The sequence below is a fragment of the Leptonychotes weddellii genome, chromosome 11 (genome assembly GCF_054177405.1).
Source record: "Leptonychotes weddellii isolate Sample4059 chromosome 11, ASM5417740v2, whole genome shotgun sequence".
Taxonomy (NCBI): Eukaryota; Metazoa; Chordata; class Mammalia; order Carnivora; family Phocidae; genus Leptonychotes; species Leptonychotes weddellii.
The window spans coordinates 3949708-3976484 of record NC_138379.1 but is presented as its reverse complement, the minus strand read 5'-3'; the positions used below and the strand labels follow the sequence as shown (position 1 = coordinate 3976484).

The window sequence follows — 26777 nt, the reverse complement described above, 5'->3', positions numbered from 1 at the left end:
ATAAGAATAAAAAAAAATTAGTTGTATTTCTTTAAAATAGCAACCAACAACTGGAATTTGGAATTTTTATGAAATAGCATTTACTATGGCAGAGAAAAGAAAACACTTGGACGTATATCTGTTTACAAAATGTGCAGGATTTAATGCCGAAAACCGCTTAATACTGATGAACTCAAAGACTACCTAAATAAATGGAGAGAGCTACTTTGTTCATGGATTAGAAAATTCAGTATTGTTGGGTTGTCAGTTCTCCCCAGAACGATGTGGAGTGTCCATATAATTCCAATCAAAATCAAAGCAGGAGTTTTTGTAGAAATTAACAAGCTAATTCTAAAACTTATGTGGAAATTCAAAGCAAGTACAGTAGCCAAAACAATTTTGAAAGAGAAAAGCAAAATTGGAGTACTGGCACTCTCTGATCTAAAGCTACAGTAGTCAGGACAGTGTGGGATTAGCAAAAGGATAGACACAGAGATCACTGGAACAAAACAAGAGTCCAGAAGCAGGCCCACATGGTATGTGATCAGTTGGTTTTTGACAGAGATGTGGAGGCAGTTCAGTGGAGAAGGGATAGCCTTTTCAACAAATGGTGCTAGAACAAAAAAAAGGGTGAGGGGCCTCAATATGTACCTTGCACATTATGCAAAAATTAACTCAAAATGGATCATAGGACTAAATGTAAATCCCAGAACCATAATGTTCTAGAAGAAGATCCGTGGCCTATGTTAGGCAGAGATTTCTTAGATGCATCACCAAAGCCCAATCCATAAAAGAAAAGTTGACAACTCGGATTCCATAAAATGCTCTTTGAAAGACTCTGTTGTGGGGCTCCGAGGGTGGCTCAGTCGGTTGAGCATCCGGCTCTTGATTTCAGCTCTGGTTGTGATCTCAGGGTCCTGGGATTAATGCGTGCCTCCAGCTCTGTGCTCAGTGGGGAGTCTGCTTGAGGGTTTCTCTGCCTCTGCCCCTCCTTCTGCTGGAACTCTCGTTCACTCTCACACACACACACTCTCTCTAAAATAAATAAATCTTAAAAAAAGGGGGGGGGCTCTTGTGAAAATAAAAAGGCAAGCCACAGACTATCAGAGAATATTTACAAATCATGTCTGAGAAAGGACTTATATCCAGATACTGTATAACACTCAAAACTTTAGTAACAAGAAAATGCAGTTTTTAAGGTCAAAAGATTTGAGCAGACACTTAATGAATAAAATTATTTGTATAGCAAATAAATACATGACAAATGCCCATCATTTGTCATTACTGAAATTCAAATTAAAACCACATTGAAATGCCACTACACACCTTTTGAATGACTTGTATTTGTTTCCTGTGACTGCTGTAACAAATTCCCACAAACTGTGGCTTAAAACAGCAGAAATTATTCTCTGACAGTGAATGCTAGAAGTCCAAGATCAAGGTGTCAGCAGTGCTACACTGCGTCCCGGGGCACTAGCGGAGATTCATCCTCAGCTTCTTCCAGCTTCTGGTGGCTCGTGGCAATTTTTGGCTTGTGGCCACCTCTCCATCTTTACAGCACCTCTGCTGTGTGTCTGTCTCTCCTCTCTTTTGAGGACATTCGGGATGTCATTGAGGGGCCATCTGGATAATCCTGGATAATCTCATCTCAAGATCCTTCATTAATTACATCTTAATTAAGGTAACATCTGTTCACAGGCTCTGGGATTAGTGTGTAGACCTGTCTTTGGTGGGGGAGCGGGCACCGTTGCCAACTCCACAGCTAAGCCAAACAAAATAAGACCATACTCAGTGCTAGGGACAGTGGGGAGCACCTGGAAGTCTCACACGTTACTGTTGGGAATGCAGAGTCATACAACCACTTTCCAAAGATGTGTGGCAGTTCTTACAAAGTTAAATAGACATTCATTGTATTGTCCAGCAATCTCTTAGATATTGTCACAAGGAAAATAATGTCCCACAAAATTGTAAGTGAATGTTTATGTCACCTTTATTCATAATCACACAACCTGTAAACTACCCAGTGTCCTTAAACTGGTAAATGGATAAAGAGGCTGTGGTACATCTATACAGTGGATTGTTCTTCAGCAGTAAAAAAGAATGGACTCTGATACATAAAACATTCATTATTTCTTGTGCCTTTCCAAATTTAACATAGTCTAAATTTCACATAGTTTTACTTGGAAATATCAACATGGTTTTAGTTTTGGAATTGTCAAATTCTTACTCGAAATCTTACATGCATTTGGAAGAGTGAAAGTGGGAGACTAGCCAGGAGATGTTGAGCAATACCAACAATTAAATCGCCTCCTGAGTATTACAGTTGCATCATTGTTATAATAAATGTGGTGGTATGATACCAGTGTAAGTCTTACTAAACACTACGGATATTGACTTCAGTACCTAAGTCAGAGCTAGTGCAGAAAATGATGCTCAGTAAGTATTTATTAAATGAAAAAATAAAGTTTATATGAATGCTTAAGGAATTTTAGTATATGGTTTTTTATGCTTTTTCACATAAGGGGGGAAATGTAGATTTTCTATAAATGTTGCTTAGAAATTGACTTACCATTTGAGAAGAAATACCATATCTATACCTGTTTTGTGTAAAAAATAAATTCCAGATGAATTAAATTAAAATACTAGAAGAAAAGTGTATAAATACTCTTAGAATTATGGGCTTGTAAAGAACGTTTAAGCTTGGCTCCCTGGACAGAAACTGTAATAAAAGAAAGCTGTATTTGGCCACATCAATTATTTACTAAAACCCCTAAACATTAAAAAACACTAGCCAAAGTAAAAGCCCTTTCCTTTCCCCTGTTCTATTCCGTTGAATTTCTGAATGCTTTTACCTGCAGCTCTGAGTTAGAAGTGGTTTACTCATGTGGAATACTTTCAAAAATAGTCCTAATAATTGCTCTCCAGGTGTGAGCTCCGTGCCAGGCGGCATGCTCAGCCCTTTGCGTGAGCACTCCCCTCACAGCGGGCCTGGGAGAGACTGTGTAGACGCTCCCAGTGTCCGTAATAGAACCCACAGCTGGTGAGTGAGGATCCAGGGCTGGGGCTCTGCAGCTGCATCAACGACTAGTTTACACTGACGTCCAACTGACAAGCCACTCCCCGGTCTGTCTTTTCACTTGAACTGCACGCCCACATTCTTAGACCACCCCCTCCTCTCCTGAGGTCCTTCCTCCTCCCACTTTAAGAACCCCTTGGCCTATGTGCTCATTAAAGCCCATTGAGATTGAGCGTCTCGTTCCACTCGTCATCACTTTCCCGTCAGGAGTAGATGATAATGAGTATAGATTGAGCTTTATGTGGAAGAGTGATTTACGCTTTTTAAGTAGGAAACAATGTTGGTTACCCACGGAAAACCGTATGGAGCAGATACAGGCCTGTTGATTATCAACATCTCAGATGACACATAGTATGGTATGCCCTATAATTCAGGGATCTGATCTCCTTTTGCTTTCCAAATTTCCTGGTAAAGACCTGCTATTAGAATCATAGGTATAAAGAGCTTATAAGGTTTGGGAGAATGGGAAGAAATCACATGTAATTTCTCTCCTGACAGTTTAGGCCTGTGGATTTCAGGTCATGTTGCTGCTCCCCAGCAAGCTTGTATTAACAACACCCCCTTCCTGTCTCTCCAGAAATGTTTATATAATCATATTATATAGCTATTATATATCTACCTACATGCTGATAGGGAGCACCTTGATTTGTTTTGAAATTATAATAAAATTAACCTGCTTTGTTTCAAGATTTGAAGGCCATATAGAGATCTGCCCGCCAGGCATGAGTCATTCGGCTTGTTCGGTCAACAAGAGTGTTTTAGAAGCTATCCGAGGAAGACTTGGATCTTTCCATGAACTCCTGCTTGAGCCACCCAAGGTAGGGCAGCTACTTTAAGCATGGCTGGGTCATGGCTGGCCAGGTCAATAATTTGGTTCAAACAGTTGTTAGAAAGTATATGAACCTTGTGGGTAATAGAACTGGCTACGAACAGCATGTACAAACCAGCCCTTCCAGTTGTTTTTATTGGTTTTGAGCTAGTTTTTATTTGGCTTTTGTCTCTATGTAGTGTCCACATTGATGAATGGGGTAGAATTAAAATTAAGCAAAATATTTATCTATTTAGGAAACTCAGCTTTTTGTTCTTTCTTTCTATAAATTCTGGGTACTTCTATGCCAGTAAAGTAAAGTGTGTTGTTTTCACTTTTGAGGTAAAGCTAATCTTTTAGGAACTGATCTTTGAGACTGAGTTGCCTTATTCAGAGTTGGAGGGGTGTATCAGTCTGATGGGCAGATATCTTATTAAAGGACTAGTCGGCTGAGCGCGATTCGGAGTGCTAGTGTTTCCACTGGGAGCGTCCGCGCGCTAATCCACAGTGACTTCAATCAGGGAGTCCGCCGAGAGCATGACAGACAGGCCCTGCGAGAGAGAGCTGTCCACAGGCCCTAAGTGCTGTTCTGCCGCTGCTTCCCAGCACCTAAGGGTGGTGCAGAGATTGAGATCAGGGTAAGGAGCCCTTCCTTGTAGAATCTCTGTGGAAGACTCAGGTCTGTGAGAGTTCCCCTGCCAGCACGACTCCTTACCCTTCCCTTACACTACCCCCTGCCCTGTGTCATCGCAAGCAGTGGCCTGTTGTAGTGCGTGTCTCTGCGGCATCCACTGTGAAGGGTATCAGGAATTTAAGATTTTAGTTTCTCCCTTCTGCGTTAGATGCTTTTTATGTATTTTAGCGTTTGTGGAGGGGGAACACAGAATCATTTATGTCCATGACGCAGGGAGTTGAGTTTAGCTTCCACATGGTCTCTTCAGATGGCTGATGCTACCAGTTAGCAGGCAGGGGCCCTGTGTGGGTCATGCTGTCTTGTCTGTGTTCAACCAGTGCTGGGTGCAGGCTGGAGTGTTTGGCGTTCACTCTCAGGGACAGTGGCTCTGCTGGTGTTTAAGGGTTTTTGGTCAGTGGCATCCTTCATGGCAGCTGTGAGAAGAAGAATGGGAGAGTAAGGAATGAAAAATAAAGGATTTATTTAGGAGAAGTGGAAGTTGGAGATGGGAGAAGGAGATGGGAGAGAAGAGGCTGTGTGAGGAGGTGCTCCAGCCCGTGTCTTTGTTGGCCTGCCTGTCTTCTTTCTAGGTGGACAAAAGGCAGCATCTAGTGTAGATTCTCACACTGTATTCTTGGTCCTGATTCAAAAGCAGGGCAGTTTCTCATTTGGGCTTCCTCTCTTTTACTGCTAGGAGTCCGTGAGTTCAGTTTGTACGTGGTTTTACTACATGATGTGGTGTATGAGTAGATTCCTGAAGCTTTTTAACATGTCTGTTCATTGGAGCTGCCTTGCATGGAGTATAAGTGTGAGCCTTCCATTCCATTAAGCCTTGAGAGGAGCAGGTGGGGGAGTCAGGAAAGGGCAGCCTCGCTGCTGGGTTAGAATTCACCACACTTTCTTGTCAAACCTGTGAAATTCTCAAGTGTCCTGTGTCTGTCTTCTGTCACCAAAGTATAGAGACTCCCTTTTATGGGCAGTAACAGGTTTGAAGTTGATCCTGTTTCAGGGCTGTGATCCAGAAGCAATCAAAGTTTGCATTTTTCTCACAGATTGAGGACTGTGTTCCCAAACCACTTGTAACTTTTCTTAGTTTCAGGATTTCTGGTCAGGTTTGGAATATTGCACTTCTTCCCCCCCATGAACTTCTAGAGCATTCTGCTTTCTTCCTCTGGCAGTTTGGAATGTTGAAGGAGAGGGATATCTGATCTCCTATGGAATTTCTAGTCCAGGGGAGTTACTTGATTTCCTCCCCTCTTGGATATTTTATCATACCTTGAAGATCTCAAAAGCAGCTTTGGATTTTCCTTCAGATGTGGAACTCAGGCCACATGATTTGCAGGGTTAGTTTACCTAGTGTTACGTATTAGTACACACCCCTCCCCCCCTTTTGTTTGTTTATTGAACTGGACGTAATTGGAAAGCTTTTTCTTCCTCAGAAAAGTGTGATGAAGACTACGTGGGGTGTGCTGGACCCTCCGGTGGGCAATACCCGATTGAATGTCATCAGGTTGATATCCAGCCTCCTTCAGACAAACACCAGCAGTATCAATGAGGACCTCATGGAGCTGAATAGCATTGGGGTCATATTGGTAAGGTTTCCCCCAAAAGGTCATTTAATTTGCCCGTGATGTTTTATGGATATACAACTCAAGTTAAAACCTCACAAATTTACAGTATGGGTCAGTGACTCTTCTTGTTCTGAGCATAAATGGTCTTTTATACAGTTCTCGTCTTGAGTTTATTGTCAATTTCTAATGCTTTTAAGTTTTCAGTATGTTACTGCTATGTGTAAAGACGTACAGTAGAGAATTTCAGAGATGATTAAGACCTAGACTTCTCCCTCAAGAAGCTCAGTCTGGCACAGATGATTGGGTATAGTCTTCTTCCCCAGGGGATTGTGTTAGCAAGAAATGACTGCTGGTTACAGCATTGTTTTCTTGTCCTAATTAGCAAAGGGACAAGTGTTTATCGTCTGTACTGACATAGATCTGTATAATATATCTGTATGTGATCTTTTGATTTGAGTCCAGATTCTTCCTTGATACACACTGCTATTAGTCTGCTTGTTAGTGGAGACGGAAACAGCTCAGGAATTATCTGGACTTCCCTGACGCTTAAGTTACCCAGTTCCTAGGTTTGTGCTTAGAATCCACAGGCCCAGCTCTGGTACCCATGCTTGCTTTGTCTGTCCTGCCACCCGATAGCGCAGAAGGTGTGAGCGCTAACACTTAGCCAGTGTCATAAGACATCTGGTCAAAGCATACATTTGGGGGAGTTTGGGCTGTTTGCACACTACACGAAAGGCATGGTAATGTGCACTTTATATACATTTCTTGTGTGATGCTGGGTGTAGATGCCTGTGTGAGAGAGGATCTGTTTTGCAGATTGTACCCAGAGCGGGGACATACTCTTTGTGCCCCAAGGGGGGACATTATTCTGTGACTGATAAGTGGTAGAGCCAAGATGTGAATTCACATTCAGTTTCAAACCCGTGCTTGCTTTATCAACCACACCGTTATGCCACCTGGTGTCATTAGATACTTCTAGTTAGATTTCAGCTTTGGGTTAAATGATGGCAGTATAGGGATAGAGAACAGGAACATGCTGGAGCAAGATGAAACATTACAGAACCACAGTCTCTTTGGTGAACTTAACTGTTGCCCTCTGAGGGCATAGTTTTTGCCCTACCATCTGGTGTATTCAAGGCATAGAACTTTCTTTTTTTTTTTTTTTAAAGATTTTATTTATTTATTTGAGAGAGAGAGAATGAGAGAGAGCAAGCTCATGAGAGGGGGGAGGGTCAGAGGGAGAAGCAGACTCCCTGCCGAGCAGGGAGCCCGATGCGGGACTCGATCCCGGGACTCCAGGATCATGACCTGAGCCGAAGGCAGTCGCTTAACCAAGTGAGCCACCCAGGCGCCCCAAGGCATAGAACTTTCTACTCCTGTCCCTGAAGTCATCGATTACTAGCCTCTAATCTTAGTGATAGTAAATATGCAACTATTAATTCATTCCATTGTTAATCTTTAGAACTGCTTTTGAGTGACAGCAAATTTGACAGAACTCCTAAATGGGTCATTTAATCATTTCTTTTTGATTTTGAGTTTAGATAACCAGACTCAAAGAATGTCCTGAATATATATTTGGTGCATTTTGTGCTTTTAGGAATTGTCTTTCCTTTTTGTGATACTGTCAGCTTTTTGAGCAATCTGGAAAAACCGTGTACTTTGAAAGGAGGTCCACATGTCACCGCTTCTCAGACCTGTCTTCTTTTGCTCCATTCACTGTTCCATGAGTTTTAGATGCCTGAGTGGTTATAACTGAGTGCTTATTCACACTCAGGGTGTGCGTACCTTGAGATTGGAGACTGTCTTTCTAACTCTGTGTCCTCCCATATTGCACCAACACCCATGCCCTGCAGAAAAGCCATCAGTAAATGTTTGTTGAGTCAAAATAAAACTCTCAAAAATTCCTTCGAAAAGTATTGGAAGTTAACTAAACTTAATACCTATTATTAGTTGCCTGGAAAACATAGTGTTCCCGTGTTCATTGTTGTTTTCTACTAGGTTCCATGCAAATGCTGGCATGTTGAATGAGCAGATAGCCTGTATTTAGTCTGTGTAGTGGCATTTCAAACCCCCTTTAAAGTAAACTTGAGTTCCTTTTGATTAGTCCTCTTGGACTAAGAACATACCATTTTTATTTTGTTAAATCACTGTTCGTGAAATGTATTAGAGTAGTGGCTTTAAACATTGAGGTAACTGCATAAAAGAAAGCATTGTTTTTCTTTTTTGTAGGACATGTTCTTCAAATATACGTGGAATAACTTTTTACATACACAAGTGGAAATTTGTATTGCACTGATCCTTGCAAGTCCTTTTGAAAATACAGAAAATAACACAATTACTGATCAAGACTCCACTGGTGACAATTTGTTACTGAAACACGTAAGCTTACTGGGGTCTCTCTGCCGTTCCTGGTTATAGCATTTTCCCACTTCAGTGTGAAATGAATTGGAATTTAAGGGCGGGAGTTAAATCTCAAGAGTCCAGGTATTTAACTCTTGTGTTCGTCACACTGTTAGCCGGTGATTCTATAAAGCATATCCTGGGCAAATAAGCATTAGATGAACTTTTTAAAAAAAAGTCTTAAGTGGCCTCCTTATTTGCTAAAAACAATCAAGTTAAAGACTTAGAAATCTTTTGGAGATCAAAAGAACCATAAAAATTTAAAGACTGCAGAAAGCGTTTGAACAGTTGTTTGGCGTGCCAGTTCTAATTTGTGGGCTAAACGCGGGACAGATGGGTGGCAGAAGTGGGCTCTGTGCCATGTTGAGTGAACCTCTTCTGTGGGTCTGTTTCCTTTTGTTCAATATGAGGTGGCACTAAGTCAGTCTTCACACTTCTTCTTGCTCGGGGGTTCTGTGGTGTATGAAATTTCCTAGCTCACGCTGGCTTCCTGCCAAACCTGGGAGACGGGAGAGGCTAGCCACCTGGAGTAACAAGTAGGAGGGAAAGACCGCTGACGCCGCGCGCATCCCGACAGCGTCATGCGCGACGCTGGTTTTCAGTCGGAGCGCGGTAACGGCCGCGCGGCGGCAAGTCCGCTCACGTTTCAGAAGCACAAGTATTGCTGCGGGTTCTCAGATAGGGTTTTGCCAGGGCCTTATCTTCTTGATTCCTTTTAAATTTTGGTCAGGCTCTGTATTTCTGAGCTCACGACTAAAAAAACCTGGCTTTGCTTTAGGTCAACTACTCCCCGGAAGCGGTGCTTGAAATGTTGCTTCCCAGTAGCTACACTGCTGAAGGCGTGGATCCGGTCTCGAATCCCTGTAGTGTTGTGACAGCCTTGAGTAAATTTATTATAACATTGCATAGGATATAGCCAGTAATTCACAGCTAGATTTAACTTGCTGGGTAATACGTAGCACTGTTCTATTTGAATAGAGTTCTGTTTCACTTTAAAATATGGACACTTTGACATTTATATGCATGTTAACTAGAATATTCCTTTGTATTTAGCTTTTTCAAAAATGTCAGCTAATAGAACGGATACTGGATGCCTGGGAAATGAATGAGAAGAAACAGTAAGTAAATTGTTTTCCTATAGAAATTCACTGTGATTTTTAATTTGAAGAAAAGATCTGCCTTGCCTTAGAGAACAATGAAAATAATTACGTGGTAGCAGGCCACTTTATAGTTATAAATGTTTCTCTCGGGACTTCTGGATCATTTATCGTAGCAGATCTTTTTCTAACAATTTATTTTTAGAGTGCCTGTGTTTCTACCTCTCTTGAGGGGAATCCAGGGGCTGGCTGCCTTTGAAACTTCCTGGTCCTGTTTGAATAGCTGTTTTTCTGGCAGGAATGTGGAGACTAAAAAAAGTCAAGTCCTCCCTGATGATGCTTTAACTTAACAGGTTCGTCCTGCTTACCCCATGGACTCACTGTAGAGAGAGTCCCTTCGTGTATGGGAGGAGGATGGGGGGTGGTTAGCCTGGTATTTTTTAGAAAATTTCTGTTAGCTGATTGGCAAGATTATTTGAAGTATTGACACGTGTAGGTAGCTTTGCCACACACATTTTTTTTCTCTCCCGTGCCCTGGGGGCTTTTATACCATCCTGTAGATTCTGAGGCAGGTGGCATGGGGTGTGTTTGGGAAACACTCTCAGGGCACGCTTCTTGTGTTTGTTGTTTAAGTCCGGTTTATTGAGGTATAATGCTCATAAGGTGAAAGTTGATCCTTTTTTGGTGTACACGTCTAGGAACTCTGATGAATGCGTGCAGTTCATGCACGCACGAGAGCTGTGATCAGGCACGAGAGCATTTCCTTGGCCCGAAAAGTTACCTCGTGTGTCTTCATAATTGAACCTGTGCCAGGAATTTTCTTGCTCTGTGTATCTGTTCAGATCTCTCTTGTGGCCCCTGGAAGAGCTGGGAACTAAAGAAAGGTGTCAGCCTTATTCTGTAAGGCTTGGTTTTTTAAAAGTGCCTACTAGCACTGATAGGGCTCTGACTTGACTCTGGGAAATATGCATTTAGTTTGAGTGTAGCAGGGGCTCATCTCGGTAGACCTCAGGTACATTCTTCCAAATGGAGCTCCTTTGGGGGGGTTCTGTGTGTGGCCAGATCAACATCTCTGGTTTTGTGTTTGACCCCACGTTAGCCACTTTGTGCCCTCCTGACCTCCCTTGCTCTCTGCCTCCTCCTCAGTAGTGCTGAGGTGTCCTGTGCACTCTGTTTCCCCCCTGCTCCATCCTCCGGAGGCTTGACTATTAATAGTCCGCCGATTGGGGCGGGGCGGGGGGGTTCCTGAAAGAGTTTTTCTAATGTTCCCTTGTCCCAGAAGCCTAAAGAATGTTGAGGGCCTTGGGGCAAAATACTGGCAGGTGGGCATTTGTTTTCACTTGTGGGAGCACGACACGGCATCGGACTGAGAAGTTGCCTGCGAGGAACCCAGGGGTCTTGGGATCTTCTTGTGAAACCAAAAGAGGCTCTTAGCAACTCAGTTGAGATCAGCTCTGTGCCTCTGACCCTTAGCTGTCCCCAGACCTTCTAAGATTATTAGCAGATATTCTGTTTTTCAGGCAAGCCTTTAAGCATAGTACAGCTTTTTTAGCGGCTCTTGAAATTTCGAGTCTCCCTTTAAACAAAAATCTGTTCAGTTTGTTCCCTCCTATCTGCAAGCAAAGTCTTTTGTGTCATAGAATTTAAAGTTCTGACGCTTTATAAATAGGCAGAGAAATCACAGCAATGTGAAAAGTGTATCTAAATAGGTGGATTTGGGGGGCATTTGGGTGGCGCAGTTGGTTGAACATCCGACTCTTGGTTTCAGCTCCGGTTGTGATCTCGGGGTCGTGGGATCGAGCCCTCTGTCAGGCTCCACGGTCGGTGCAGAGTCTGCTTGGGACTCTCTCCTCTCCCTCTGTCCCCGCCCCCCCAAAATAAATAACTAAATCTTAAGAAAAAAAATAAATAAATGGGTGGACTTGGGGCACTTGAGTGGCTCAGTCAGTTAAGTGTCTGACTCTTGGTTTCAGCTCAGGTCGTGATCTCAGGGTTGTGAAATCAGGTCTCCGTGCTAGGTATGGAAACTGTTTGAGATTCTCTCTCTCCCCCTCTGCCCCCAATGAGTGAGTGAGTGAGTGATAGGTAGGTGGGTGGATTTAGTAAAGATGGGTCCTGCTTAGGAGGTCCTGCTTAAGTGGGGGAAAGGGGCATTGCTGGCCGAAGACCAGCTGACTACCCATCGCCTTGGCCAAATCCTCAAAATCAGCCACTATTTTAACTTGAGAAATGCCACTGGTAGGCGATTATGTCTGTTAATTGAACTGAGATTATGAAGATTTGATGTCTTTTAGCAAAATTCTCACCTTATGTTCCTATAGTCTTTTTAAAATCTGAAAAAATAGTTTCATAAAAAGATACAGAGGAAAGTCACAGAAACATTAGGTATCAGTGAATGTTTGGGCTTTTTTTTAAGGTAATATGTAATTGAAGATTAATGATTGGTTTGTATGTGGAATAAACCTTGCTGGGGCGCCTGGGTGGCTCAGTCCTTAGGCGTCTGCCTTCGGCTCGTCCTGATCCCAGGGTCCTGGGGGAAAAAAAACCTTGCTGAGCATGGCCACCATGGGATCCTTGAGCAGCCCATTTCTGCCACTCCCACCCCTGCCTGACCTGATGACTCCGGCACCTCCTTTTCTGTCCATTCTCATCTTTAGGGCCTCAGTTTTTAGAATGATCGCTCCAGCCCACTGTATTTATTAAGCTGCTTCATCATTCCATGCGATCAGGAGTCTGAGTCTTTGTCCTCTCCCCCTGTCAGGGCCGAGGGAGGCAGACGGCACGGCTACATGGGACATCTGACAAGGATAGCTAACTGTATTGTGCACAGCACTGATAAGGGCCCCAACAGTGCATTAGTACAGCAGCTTATCAAAGGTAAGTGCTTTTTGAAAGTTTAATTATATTTTTGTTGGATTGGAGAAAGGATTTAAGGGTAAAGTGGAAATAATCATAGCGTTTTTAATAGCAGTCTTTGGAGTTTCTTTATACTTTGCAAATTATCTGGAGATTGGAATGAAGTTCTTGAGAATGTGTTTAAACAATGTAGTTCTTTGCTGTATGTCTCATGTCTGCAGTCCTTTTAGTGAGTATTGGCAGGCTCGGCTGAGGTACCCACTTTCACTCTCGAGGAGCCTGCTCAGTGCGCTGCTCCAGTGTGCACGGGGTCCCCACGGGCTGACTCTTGGGTCACTTGAGCTATGATCAGATGCTTGCTTTTTATTTTCTTCTGAAAGCCCCTACATAGCCTGTGGATTGAGTTCCTTTAGCTGGGATATTAAAACATTGATCCGCATGTTTGCCCTCTCTCTCTTACTGAGATGAGGGGTGGTGGACCCTAAAGGACGCTTTCCATACCAGCATTTGAATGGAATCAGCCTGAGGTGCCCAGGCTGTGAGTCTGCCTCTAAGCTGAGAGCCCTAAGAGCTCTGTGGACTCTAGGGTTTGGACCAGTCCTGTGACTTACCCTGAATGTGAAAATCTTTATCCCCTGGGGTACCGAACTCGTCCAGGCTCAACTTGCTAAAACTGGACATCGTTTCCAGGTCTATTCTCTTTGTCTTTAAAGTATGTCTGTGTGTTGGAGAGGCTGTCACCTCTCGAGCACGCACTGAAAGAGCTGCTCCAGGTAAGGGGGCAGTTGGGGCTTGCCCCGCTGTAATTTTGCTTCTTGAGAGAGGTACAAGCCAGACCATCACAGCTGATGTTCTTACCAAGGAGAAATGGTCACGTGCATGATCATGTTCCTTAGATCAGCCTTTGTTGTCCCGAAGTCGCTCACCAGGTGGTGTGGGGAGGACATACACGCATGCATGTTGAAACCGCAGTTGTGAGAAGACAGCTCTTGTAAGGCCTCCAAGATTATAGCCAGAGTTTCTTTTTCTCAGAAAAAGTATTTGTGTATCCTTTTTTTTTTTTTTTTTTTTTAACTTCTCTAGAGGGGCTCCTGGGTGGCTCAGTCCGTTAAGCATCTGCCTTTGGCTCAGGTCATGATCTCAGAGTCTTGGGATCAAGCCCCACGTCGGGCTCCCTGTTCTCTGCCTCTCCCTCTGCCCCTTCCCTCCGCTTATGCACACTTGCTCTCTCTTACTCTGTCAAATTAATAAAATCTTTAAAAATAAATAAATAAAATTTCTGTAGTAGGTAGAATTTCACTATTGCGTATGTATCTCCATGTTGGTCTCTGGGCACAGACATTTAGAAAACAGCCAGACTGGGTTCCATGGAGCATTCACTGGCCACATGCCAGTCACAGTATCTGACGAGTGTGCAGACGCTTTCGTTGGCAGCATTTCCCAGATTTGAATGGTCATGGAAAAAGACGGCTTTTCCTCTCACCTTTATTAAAGACCTGCTAATTCCTCAGAAGTTTGTTGGAAACACATTTTCCAGGTTCAGTTTTTACCAAAAGATTTTTAAAAGCTTGTTAAATTCACAGAGCTGCTTAACACCCTTGTCATCAAGCATGGGCCGTTTTGGGGGTGGTTCTGGTTCCTGAAATTCCTGGGGCTTAGGCTGCAAGGCTTTATAAACTCTGTTTCTTCAAGAGTCAGGTGCTCAGATGATGGGACATGTTTGCCTTGGATGGACTGAGTGGGTGGCACTCTCTTGTATATCCTGGTTTTTTGTTTTTTTTTTTAATGTGTCTGTGTGGAGGTCACTAGAGTGACAATGCCTTTTTCTCTTTCTCCCTCTGCAGACCTTCCAGATGCAGTCAGGGAGCGGTGGGAGGCGTTCTGCACAAGCTCCTTGGGAGAAACTAACAAGAGGAACACGGTAGATCTAGTAGGTTTTACCAGGTCACATTTCTGTGACCCCAGTGCTCTCAGCCTTTGCCTGCTTATTCAGAGATGCAAGATCTTTCGTTTGTCTCGGTGATTTGGGGCCAAGAATAAGTTTATGTTTCTTTACCAGGAAGAGAGGTCAGTGTTCACCATATTCTTGATAACTTGTCTAGTCAGCTCCTAATTCCTGCCTGGGATGACCAGAGGGTACAGAGAGGCCACTGATCTCTACACTCCCCTGCCCCCCCCTTTTCCTCAGTGCCCTGTTCCCCAAGCACCTCTACTCTGTTGGGTTTGTTGCCTTATGCCTCAGATAAGCCTGGGTGGTTAGAAACCTCAGGATTCCTGTGGGTGTTTTTTAACGTTACTCAGTTACGTTTACCCTCATTTTAGATTGTTCCCAGGGTGGGGGCAAGGGGTGGGATTTTGTAGGTGACTTTGAAACCCCATCTTTAACAGATTAGTACTTTTAGCCAGGGAATAATGGCATTGATAATATTTTTTAAAATTATATTGGACTTTGGAATGTATTCTTTGTTTTTTTAATGCATTAAGATTTAAGGTAAGTATTGCTTTTGCTTTTGCTTTTAAAGATAGGGAAAGCATTTCCTTTCGTAAGCACATGCCAGCTGATAATTGAGGTGGTGACCTTAACTCTGCATGGAAGTAGATGTGTCAGGCATTTAATTCTATGAAATGCAGCAGCTGCAGTCTGAATTTCTAATACACACTAATGCCTTGCTTGTTAGGCAGTCAGGTATTTGGCAGCCTTATCAGTTCAGAGCAGAGTTTAGAAACAGAAAGACTCTGGCGGCTACAGAGCGGTCACTAGGTCTTCCTGTGTCACACCCCCAAAGGGCCGTTGCCTACTGCTTGGTAGATTGTCTAACACATTGGGTTATCTTTTTCCAGCCTCTTCACAGATTGGTTGGGTAATGGCTTGTTAAGGATGGGTGTAATGATAGAATCAGTAGGAGTTGGAAGAATGATGAAGTTAAGAGATGACTATAAGGGGAGCTGTGTGAGGCCATTTAATTAAAATATGTCTGATGGCCCTCGGTGTCTTAGTGCATCATAGCCCAGCAGAGAAACTGGCATCCACTTTGACAGCCCTGAGTCATCAAGGAAGAGTTAAGTAATTTTTGATGAACATACTATCCACAGTGGATTGCTTTTTTCCCCCAATCAAATTGATTAAAAATCTGGATAATCAGGGTTTATTGTAGGGTGAAATTGTTCTCTTATAGTGTTAAATGGAACCGTTTAATTTAGAAGCCCCATATTGATTCTTTGTTAAGGATGCAGGCAATGTGGTCTCCTTTAAGGGATTTTTGTCTTACTTCTTATTTATAGGAATATTACACTTGATCTTAGCCAAAAGGCCGAGAATTCTGATTTTGTTTGGGAAACTCCTTTAAAACTTGTCCTTCAAAGGATTGACTTCAGAGGTAGACTTCAGAAATGTCCAGTTAAACTTGTTGATATCAGGAGTTTTCAAAAATTTACCTTTGGTAATTCAAATTCATTTCCCCTGTGAGCAGTTCTGTGTAAAGAAAGACCTCATTGCAATTCAGATAACACTCAGCTAGTTTGCATGATGCTATCAGTAATCTGGTCTGTGACTGTGTAAATGTTATGTATGTCTACATAATGGAACGTGAACATGCGGTGTGCAGGTAACATGCAGCAGACACATCTAACATCTAGATTTTTACACCTGTGTGGAAGGGAAAATTATCCTGGGCCCACCTATCACTAGTGGCAGCTTAGTTCTCTTTTGCTAGTAGTAGTCAGACTTCTAGAGCTCTGGTGATACTGCTCATATCCCATGTTGAGTTAGCCCCACTCTGTAATTTTATTGTCCATTGGGACTTTCAGGTTGATGTCTCATGACCTGTTCAGTTCCTTGATCCCACATGCCCAGTACTTAAATACCACCTCCCTTTAGTTTTAAGGCCTTCCAGGAGGGAATTTTGCTTTGTTTCGTATTTTTAGGGATACACACGTTCCAGGTTTTTGAGGATGCTTAAGCATCCTAAGCCACAACGGAGACGTTCACTGCAGCCTTCAGGCTCTCCCCTTTTGTGCCCAGAATGTTTCAGATTATATCCTAGTGGGGGTTAGAGACCATGTTCCAGTGAGTATTATAAACCCAGCTTGATAAATGCAGTGGGTCTTGCCCTTGCAAAAATGTGCTACAGAATGGGAGTTTCACACTTCATGGAGCATGAAGTCTAAGTAAAAGCCATTCCTAAAATTGGCAGTTGAGTAATAGATTGCTTAGTCCCCGTCCCCTCCCCAAATAGATTAGATTAGATCCCCCGTCTTGATGCCTTGACTTATTAGTTGGTTTTATGATGGCTCTGATACCTCTCTGAGAGTCCTTTCCAGTATATTTATAGGACTTGAGTCACTTGTAGTTCAGCACCAGATGTTTGGGTTATACCTTGTTACATGGCCCTGGCCTATTCTTACGTTCTAGCCACAACAAGGATTCGTTCATTAATGCACCAGACACTTACTGTGCTACTGGCTGTGGGCCTGAGGTCTGCTCACTGATGCAGGAAAACCTGTGTCAGTCCCAAGCTCTTACCACTTCTGGGGCAGCATTTGAATTACCCTCTCTCTGAGGTCTTTGAAGTCCCTCAATCTGTTGACCTAATCACACCCAAGTATATACACAGTGGACTCATAGATTGTTATGTTTTTATGTTGGGAGTTTTATTATGAATGAAATTTGGTATATTACTTACATCCAGAGACCTCTTTGTGGGTCTGTTGGTAAAAATGGGTAAACATTTAGACCTAGTATATCTAGGTAACATAGATGTATTGGTCCTGACTATGGAAGGCTGAGTTTGCTTCGTTCTCTGCCTTCCTTTCCATGGGGGAGAATGTTTTCTTCTGAAGTATTGGTGCTTCTTTCTCATCACTGATGAGCTTGTCCAGGGCGGCTGTGGAGAATGATACACATGTGCAGTTGTGAATTGCCTACAGATCCAGCAGGTTGGAGTAGAACCTCCCAGAGTTTGTGTTTCTAGCCAGCGCTGGTCATGTAGATGCCAGGGGCCCACAGCAGGACCCCGCCGTAGCCCGGAGGAAGAGTCTGTGACTTCCACATTTCACTTAGATTAACGTTCCAGTCATGCTTATGATCTTTGTAGTAAGCCAGTCAGCCAAGATGAAAACACTCACTTGCTTTTCCTGTAACAACAGTTAATAAAACTGAAATTTTATTATGAAAGAAGCTCACTGTCTTGAAAGCTTTTAGTCACTGAAGCATCAAGAGTTTACTTAGAACACATGTGGCTTGGTCAGAGTGTTCTTACGTACTTGTTACTTGTTTGACAGTTAAGACTGTGTTCTTATTCGGTGGTGTGTTGGGATTCACTAATGCTGTAAGTATTTGAGTGACTACTGTGTGCCAGGCACTGAAGCCATTGTAGTAAACTTGATTGGTAAAAATCCCTGCCTCGGTGGAAACGGATGAACTCCAGGGAAGGGAGCCGGGGTTTGTTTTGGGTGGAAGTGCAATTTAGGATTAGGCAGTCTAGGAAAACCTCCTTGAGAAGGTCACATTTGTGTAGAGGCTTGAGCGAAGTGAAAGAAGAGCTAGTGCAGAAGCTGGTGTGTTGTCCAGAGGGAGAGAACGGGATGTGAGGTCCGAGGGGCTCTGCAGGCCAGATCTCATACTGCTTTTACTCCACACAGGCCCCTTGGTTTGTAACCTTAGTGAGATGAAAAGCCATTAGGTATGGAATTGAGAAGGGACATAATCTGATGGACATTTTATTTATTTATTTATTTTTAAAGATTTATTTTTATTTATTTGACAGAGAGAGAGAGAGCGAGAGAGGGAACACAAGCCGGGGGAGTGGGGGAGGGAGAAGCAGGCTTCCCGCCGAGCAGAGAGCCCGATGCGGGGCTCAATCCCAGAACCCTGGGATCATGACCTGAGCGGAAGGCAGGTGCTTAACCGACTGAGCCACCCACGTGCCCCGTGATGGACATTTTAAAAGATCGTTACGGCTGCTGGATTGGGAATAGACTGTAGTGGGGCAAGAGATCACACCAGGGAGACCGGTTGGCTGCCAGACAAGAGATGGTGGTGGCTTGCACTGGAGAGAGGTGGTAAGGGTGATGCAAAGTGATGGGCTTTTAGGTGATGTTTTGACAGTGGAGTGAATGGGGGTGGGCGGGGACAGAAGAAACCAGAAGGCCAATTTTAGCTGAGGAAGAAGGAGAAAACAAGGGGCATCTGCTGAGATGAAGATGCCTCAGAAGGTGTGTTTGGAAGTTTCTGCTGGGGACTCTGGTGGCTGCATCTGTGTGATGGACTAAGTGGGGTTCCAGTTAGCAAGTCCCCCTCCCCGCTGGGGGTTTGGTGGATTCAGTCATCTTTGTAGCCTGTTTTATTAGTAACGGTTTCAGACCAGGTATGGTGTGGGTAGAATCAGAATCACCACATCTTTCAGTACATAAATGCAGAAGTATGCATATATTGTGTTATTAATAACTTTCTAAAACTTTCTTTTTGGAGAAAAAAGTATTCTTTTCAAAGATTTTATTTATTTGACAGAGAGAGAGAGAGAAGGAACACGAGCAGGGGGAGTGAGAGAGGGAGAAGCAGGCTTCCCGCTGAGCAGGGAGTCCGATGCGGGGCTCGATCCCAGGACCCTGGGATCATGACCTGAGCCGAAGGCAGATGCTTAACGACTGAGCCACCTGGGCGCCCCGAAAAAATTATTTTAAATACCTCTCAGAATTGTTTTGAGGATACAAGTTATGGAGAATATGTGAAAAGAGGTCAGACTGTCTGGCACATAGTAGTTGCTCACCAAAAACTAGTTTCTTACTCACCTTTCATTAATGAACTGATTCATTTTGTAGCAAAGAGTAAAACTATCAATGAGGAAACATGCATCTTGTTTGAACTTGGACAACAAGACGTGCTGGGAGTAGCCAAGTCTTTGTTGTTGTTGATGCTGTTGTTGTTGTTCTCTCTTGTTTAGTTGACCTAGCTTGCTCTTTGAGTTGTCTTGTAATTCTGCACCCTGTCATGGGGTTGCACTCCTAAAACATATACTGGTTAATACAATTCCTGCGCTAACTTGCCCCCCGAGTAGCCGGAGTTCCTCTAAATGCACCGTAGTAGAATGCTTGACCTGCGCTTGGTTGCAGTCCTCCTGCCAGGTGCCAGCTGCCATGACTGAGCAGTTTTCTACCCCCTCCCTTCCACGCTCTGGCCAGGCTTTCCTGGAACGCCCCGCCCCCCGCCCCGCCGCACAGCTTTCCACACTCACTTGCTAAAGCTACGATTGACCCAAGCAGGCTCCCTTCATTGATCTCAAATCCTGCCTTTGACTTTATCAGGCCAGTTTCAGAATCAGAGTGTGAATGCTCTGTCTCTACTTCAGGGAGGATGAAGAAAGAATTAATTAGAAACACTGGGTTAGTCACTTGGTATAGTATCTTTACCAAAGATGGTCAAAGGAAAAAGAGGGTGATTTTATTCAGGGAGTGATGTATTCAGAATTTTGTCAGCCATACCACATGCAGACCTGTTTGGATTCTACTCTGGGTTTCTTGAACCAGATGTTGGAACATCACAAAGCAAACCAGGCCAATTTCTGGAGCTCCAGGCTATTAGGCACAGCTTCAAGGGTTGGCAGGTCCCGGCTGCTCATGTCTTCCCCCGATAACTGTGCTCTCTGCTGGTTACACTTTCTGTAAAAAGTAAAGGGTGAAGGACTCAGGAAATGCAGTGTAAGTTACCCTCAGAAGTACAGTTGCTTGTGTTAGAATTTTATAGACTGTTCCTATCTGTCATTTCATATATAGCACCGGCTGTTACTTGTCCTCTGCCGAGTCATTTGTATGTCTTCGTTTCTAATTATTAATACATTTCCCCAATACTGTGTGTCACTTATGAACTAATAAAAAAGTCACTTACCATGAATTGGTGAGCAGTTCATGTTTGTGTTCTTGTTTAAGTACTGTGAGTTGGTTGTCAGTCTTGAGGGCAGGGGCTACGTTTTGAGGGGCAGAAGATTTGGGGTCTTCTTAGGAGCAGGGTACTACTGACTCGGAGTCACATTTAGTGCTTATGGACAGTGTTTTTCTTAGAGTGGACAGGCATTGCAAGAAGTTAAAGTGAAATGCTGTATTTAAACCTGCCCTTCCCGGTGGCTCATTAGTAACCCCTGAGGATTGCAGTTTTACCCTTCAAGCTGGGCACTTACAAATTATATTTTATCTGAGCCATTCCTTCTACCTTCCCTTTGTAAACATTAATAATTGGAGATAATTGTTAAAATGACTTAAATGGAGTAACTAACATCTTACCTGTTTTCTGGTGGTATCAGTAATGAGACAAAAATACAGACGGGCAACAAAGGGACAGGTAACCTGACCATCTGATTGAGTGAAGTGGGCATTTGAATTATTTGGGTGGATTTTACAACTTAACTGTTAACTTACTTTTGTTCTTGCTGTTGTTACACATTGAGAGTAAAACTAAATGTGATTTTTCCATTTAAATGCTGATACAAATGTCCAAAACTTTTCTGTTAAATAGTTTTTTACATTTTTATGCATATAGGTTACAACCTGCCATATTCATTCATCCAGTGATGATGAAATTGACTTTAAAGAAACGGGTTTCTCACAGGATTCTTCTTTGCAGCAAGTGAGTCATGCCTAAAGCTTTGCTTTTTGTTTTTATTTTAAATGCTTCGTCTTGTTGCCATCTCTGGGTTCACTTCAGAGGCAGGTTACACACAGGATGTGATTTGGGGCTCCTTACTAGTTAGGCAGAGCGTTCACAATAGGAACTGTTGGGTATATGAGAGGAGCATTTGTACTGATTGTATTTCCAGGAAATGTTTCGTACCTGATAACAACAATGCTGGGTCGGGTAAACTTCCAGATTTGAATGAACGGAATGGTTTTGCAAGTGTCTCAGACGTGCTCGTTATGCAGACCTGTGCAGTAGTTGTGTTTCCGCTTAAAGATTCCTATAGTGGAGACCTGTGGGTAAGAATAATGGGAGTAACACTTTTAATGTCAGTAAAAGTAACTTTCAAAAAAATCTCTGAACTAGATGGCTTACATGTTCCTAATATCTTTAAGGTCTTTTATAGTGACTCCTAAATGAAGTTTCAGTTGAAGTAATTCATTGCCACCCTACCCTCCTACCTCACATTTATCTCCATTTATTAGCTGCTTATACTTTTTGTGGGGGAGAAAACGATATAAAAATACATGCACTGATTTATCCATCACTCATTGGTGGTTCCTGGGGAGGCGACCGATGATTTCGCGATCTTGACTGGGTGTTGGATTTGGGCTTCTATAGTAGAAGCCCCTCGTTCAGTTTACCAGCTCTTCATGTGGAGAAATCATCCTCAGTTGGGACCAGATCTTGGCATGTCAGCTTCTCTGGTGCGGCAATATGACTGATGTCCCCTTCCCACCCAGCACTGACTGTTTGCTTGGCTTCTTTTTTCTCAGTCTTTAAGGCTCATCTCTTGCCAGGGCCAAGGTGAAGCTTCTGATGACTCTGCTGACCCGTCTTTTTGGCATCCAAATAGGCTGTCGTACTCTGGTAAAGGTTGAGCCTAAGCAACTGCTTGGTTTTGATACTAAGTCAGTTTAACATTCATGTTTTCAGGACAGGTCTGAAGTGGTTCTTAGCACTTCATTGGCTTCTCCATTGGTTCTTGACATTGCTGCCCTTCGGGAGCTCACCTCCTGGGATTAGGGGCAGGGAGCAACTAGCCCAGAGAGGGAGATGTTGAGCAGCATGGCCTTCTTCCTTGCTGCCGTCCTCTTGCCTTGGCTTGCTGTTGGGCAGCACTGGCCACCCGGGTTGCCCACCTGGCTCATTGTGAGTCCTCGTGCCTACAGGACGAGGCCCCATAGTTCTCTGGTTTTAGCCCAGGAAGCACTTCGACCCTAGCCTTTCTGCCCCACTGAAGCACCTGGAGAGTATTGAAATAGTCTGCTGGGCCTGGCATGAACTCCGGCGCTGCACACTGCTCCACCCCGGAGGTGAAGCTCGGGGCTATAAAATGTAAGTTATCAAGGTGATTCTGAACCTGTTGAAATTGCTTTAAGAAAAGAATGCCCTAACACCTATTTGTAAATAAGCCAATAACTTTGGAACTTTGGGTGGCTGATTTAGTCTAGGAGTGGTAATGTTTAGTTACCTGGAAGGTGGGGTTCCCTTCTCGTGCAGTTTTATTCCATGGCTGTTGTGGGGAGACATTTTTCTGGCGTTTTTTGGGGGTTGACTGACTGCCGACGTGCACGTGTGGCTGTCCCCATCACAGAAGTGTCACACTGGCAGAGCCCTCGGCAGCCTGCTGTCCTGTGGCGGTCATTCGCTTTGTGGAGCCCTCCGAAGTAGGAAAACTCAGTCCTTGCTGCTGGACAGGCCTCTAGTAAAGCTATAAATCAGTCATGGATCATTTTGCAAATAAGAAATACATTTCCAAACGTATTCCACTTTTTTTTTTTTTAATTTGAAAAGACAAGTTTAAGAATTTTATGGTGGTCTCCATTATAATTAGAATATTAGTTTATATATATATCCATTACAGTTTCTCATTAACATTTGAAGTTAGGTCTCATATTGGTAAAGTCCTGAGTGTAGAGACTTAGGACAGGTCATTTAACAAGGTTGCCTGATCATGTCACCATGTTTGACATGGGGCCGTGGGCCGTATTTGGCTCAGGGAATGCCTCACAGCTTTTGTGCCCCTTGACCCATTTGGTTTTGTCTTCTTTCCCTTCTGGTTTCCTCACCTCTAGTGTTTGACTCTTTCCTTCTGATTCTGTCTGAAAGAGGTGTGGAGGGTGAGGAGGTCTTCCTCTTGCCGGATCTGGAGAATTAGGGCTGACTGCTGCAGACGGGCTCCAGAGGCCTGATTGGCTGCCTCCCACTCCCCCATCCAAGCAGGCTTGTTCACAGGCAGTCACATGAGATGGGGCACCTCCAAAGAGATTTGCTTAATAAAGCGGTAGGCTCTCACTTGTCAGTGACTTGAACAGTCCCTGGCTTTGGCCAGGCTGATAGTTCTAGGAAGTGTGGGTTTTGGGGTTTTTTCTTAGTAATGAAGTTTTTAATATTACACAGCCATATGGTGCTTTCCAGACTTGGATTTCTCCATGTCTAGAGTACTTTTTCTATAGCTTTAAATATAATACGGTAACGGTCTTCACGGATGTGGCTTTTGGAAGCTCTGATAGCTTTATTAGTAAAAATTGTATTTGAAACCTGAAGTTCTTTGCTAGCTTGTATCTTCCTAGAAGCTGTAATAGACTTAGAACAAATGAGGACTACAGTTTGTTGTTTTTCTTTTTCCTCTGAGTTACTGCATGGAAGTTACTTGGGTCTGTCAGTGGCTTTATCTCCCTAGGTAGATGAATGAATAGATAGAGAGACAGACAACGTAAGTATGTGTATTCACATGTATACATTTATAATGTATTTAGTATTTGCATGCTCTTTATGAAGCATTTAAAGAAACGCTTTTGGGAACATTTCTTTCCTTTTGTACCCAAAAAGATTCATAATACAAATAACCAGTGTCACAAAAAAAGTAAAAGGGAAAAAAAGGATCAAACGGAACAACTGGGGAGGGACATTTTCCCTTGTGTGACCAAGTTTCTAATTGTAAATAAACTGAGAGCCTGGCTTATGCCGCTTGCTCAGAAGAATGATTTCATGATTCTTAACCATGAAGGTGGTTTTACCATTTTACCTTATAAAAGATAAAGATGCAATTCAGAGGAATTGGCTTCTTTCTTGTTGGTTTTTATGAATATGAGTACTGCATACCATATTTTTCATTCATATGTCCAAGACTCAGCCCTGCCTGGCAGAACTTGTCCCTGCCTTTCTCCGTCCACCAGTTCTCCCCTGGCTCAGCCTTGGTGTGCCTTACCAAGTGCGCTCCTGTGAGGCTGGCCCCCCGGCCCCCATGTTCAGACAGTATCCCCTCTGTGGGCAGGAAAGGGGATGGCATGGAAGTGTGCGAGTGAGCAGAGGAGCGGTGGGGCTCTCGAGTTAGAAAAAAGTGAGGTTTTAGGTTCTGAGTAAACTAGATACCACTTTTTTCAGACCTAAGGAAGAGATGCCTTCCAAAGCCAAATATAAGGTTTATTTTTTAATCATCTTCAATTTGGATTATCCATGCCATAATTCCCTGCCACCAGAATGAGTAAACAGGAATTAATGGTAGAGGCATTTTTGCAGCAGATGTCTGCAGGGTGGGATCTGTGGGCTGTGCTCAAAAGGAGAACCAAGGAGGATTCGGTTTCACTCAGTTGTAGCTGCCTCCATCCCAGCAAGTGGCCTCAGGTTGATGTCTTTAGTTCAGCCACCAGCTACTGCTCATGCCCCTGGTATGGGGCTCACCTGGAGGAAAAAGCTTTCTCATCTGTCCAGAGCTCTGTCCACAAGACAGCACACATATTGTTGTTTATTTGCCTCTGTATTTATTGTTTGGGGTAGAATGAGGAGTGGCACTTGCTTATCTTCATTGTCCTTCACTCCTGACTGATAATGTACAACACATTCGCGCATCTCTCTTGCTCCACTGGGCCTGCTTGTTTTAAATCAGAAGATCAACATTTTTGTGAAGTCCATTTTAACATTCCCCCATTTCTCACCTAAGAAAACCCAAATGAGCCTGGTGCTCTCTAGAAATGGCGTAGGAGACAGAACAGGTTCCTCTATGGATCTTACAGTTGTAGGCTTCTCAGAGTGATGTCGGATCAGTGTTAACACTTTGTCCTCTCTCTCTAAGGTAGGTAGGGTAGAAATTACTTTCATACTCTTCCCAGCCTCTGAGACAGAAGTCTTTTTTTTAAGAAAATGAAGTGTTTCTGAACTTTGTGTTGTAGGATTCTGATTGTGATTCTTAGTTGTTTGACCTCTGGTGCGATGTTACTGTAGTGGATTGGGGGTGGGACATACAGAGGGAGGTCGGGTGGTCACCACTTACTGGATCTTAGGTTAAGGTTGGTTGTGTCCAGAGGTGATTGATACATCTTATAATTTCAGACTGTCATGTGTCACTTGATCACCTCTTTGAACAAGACTTAACCCAGACCTCTCTCTAAAGATAATTCTCAATAGAGGACAGAGTGGTCACTTAACATTGCTTATAGTGACATGTGCATTAGAATGACTTGTGGGCCAAATTCCAAACATTTCCCTTTTTGGGTAAATTGTGTCTGAAATTATTTGATTTTTTTTTTTTTTTCTTAGAAAAACACACCAACTTTTTAAGCCCTAAGGCTGTAATAAATAAGATGGTTTCTGGAACACAAATGGGCAAATAGTATGTAGAATGTCATTAGAATCATTATATCACTGTCACTGGTCCTGGGGTTGCCAGGCCTTTTCTGATTATCAGATGCAACAAATGACGTCCAATTTTATTGACCAGTTTGGCTTCAACGATGAGAAGTTTGCAGATCAAGATGACATTGGCAAGTGAGTATATTTTCATGTTTCCCTCTCTCATGCACTCCTGCTTCTCGTGAGACACGTTGTGATTCTCCTGGGCTCTGGGCACTCTTCCACATTCATGTATTGAGAGGAGCCTGTCCTCCCAGGTGTCCCTATAGCTCTGGCCTGTCGGGCACTGAAGCAGCCAGAGGACAGGAAGGGATGAGAGCATCACTCCCGCTCAGAGGGGCTGCCGCTGGGCGTGGCCTCTCACAGAAGCTTGTTCATACTTAGACTGAGCTTCTCCCGGGAACTGGAATCGCTGCTCTGCCCCTTTCCATTGTCGTGCTGGTTAGCGTGACGCAGAGTAGCAAGTCCCTGCTGTAGTTGGTGGTTCCCTCCCACCAGCAGCTGGGATCCTGTTGTGGCAGGAGCAGCTCCCCATGTGGCTTCTCTGGTTGACCCACCGTAAGGGAGGGTTGGGTGTTGGGAAGGCAGTCAGGCCACTCGTTCTGCAGGCGGGGGAAGAGGAGCGGCGAGATGGGGATGATTGGTACTATACCAAATTAATGAATGAAAAACGTTGTGGGTGGTCCACAGCAATGAAAACAAATGGCCTAGCATCTGGCCTCAGGAAAGGAGAGGTATTTATGCATAAAGTATTTACGAGGGGGTATTCTAGCTCACTGAGGACAGACTTGAATATCAGATGGCTTCTCTCACGGGGCAGTGCCCGATGGTGCTCGTCAGCACCCGGTGCGTGTGTGGCTCCTTGCTCGCAGTTGAGCGCCAGCCGGCGGTGCTGTCTCCTATCACCAGGGGTAGTTTCTAGCACGTGAGAAGCCCCGATTGTACTGTGCGACTTGCTGTGTGAGCGCGGTGGATGGAGGCTTCACTGTAAGCAGAGTAAGGGTTAAAGGCTGTTGG

General features: G+C 43.7%; 1 protein-coding gene across 18 annotated transcripts in view; it reads left to right on the top strand.

Annotated features, from left to right (window-relative positions):
- The window catches only part of PPP6R3 (protein phosphatase 6 regulatory subunit 3), a 141744-nt gene that overhangs the window by 90760 nt on the left and 24207 nt on the right, over positions 1 to 26777 (top strand). For 6 of the 18 annotated variants that reach the window (XM_081797650.1, XM_081797641.1, XM_081797632.1 and 3 more), the window contains 8 exons: positions 3744 to 3873; positions 5976 to 6128; positions 8337 to 8486; positions 9561 to 9625; positions 12366 to 12481; positions 14305 to 14390; positions 20991 to 21077; positions 25798 to 25895. In XM_081797650.1, coding sequence (XP_081653776.1) covers positions 3744 to 3873; positions 5976 to 6128; positions 8337 to 8486; positions 9561 to 9625; positions 12366 to 12481; positions 14305 to 14390; positions 20991 to 21077; positions 25798 to 25895 — 885 coding nt within the window. The remainder of the gene's footprint in view (positions 1 to 3743; positions 3874 to 5975; positions 6129 to 8336; positions 8487 to 9560; positions 9626 to 12365; positions 12482 to 14304; positions 14391 to 20990; positions 21078 to 25797; positions 25896 to 26777) is intronic. The other 12 variants (XM_081797646.1, XM_081797640.1, XM_081797643.1 and 9 more) reach the window with 8 other exon arrangements.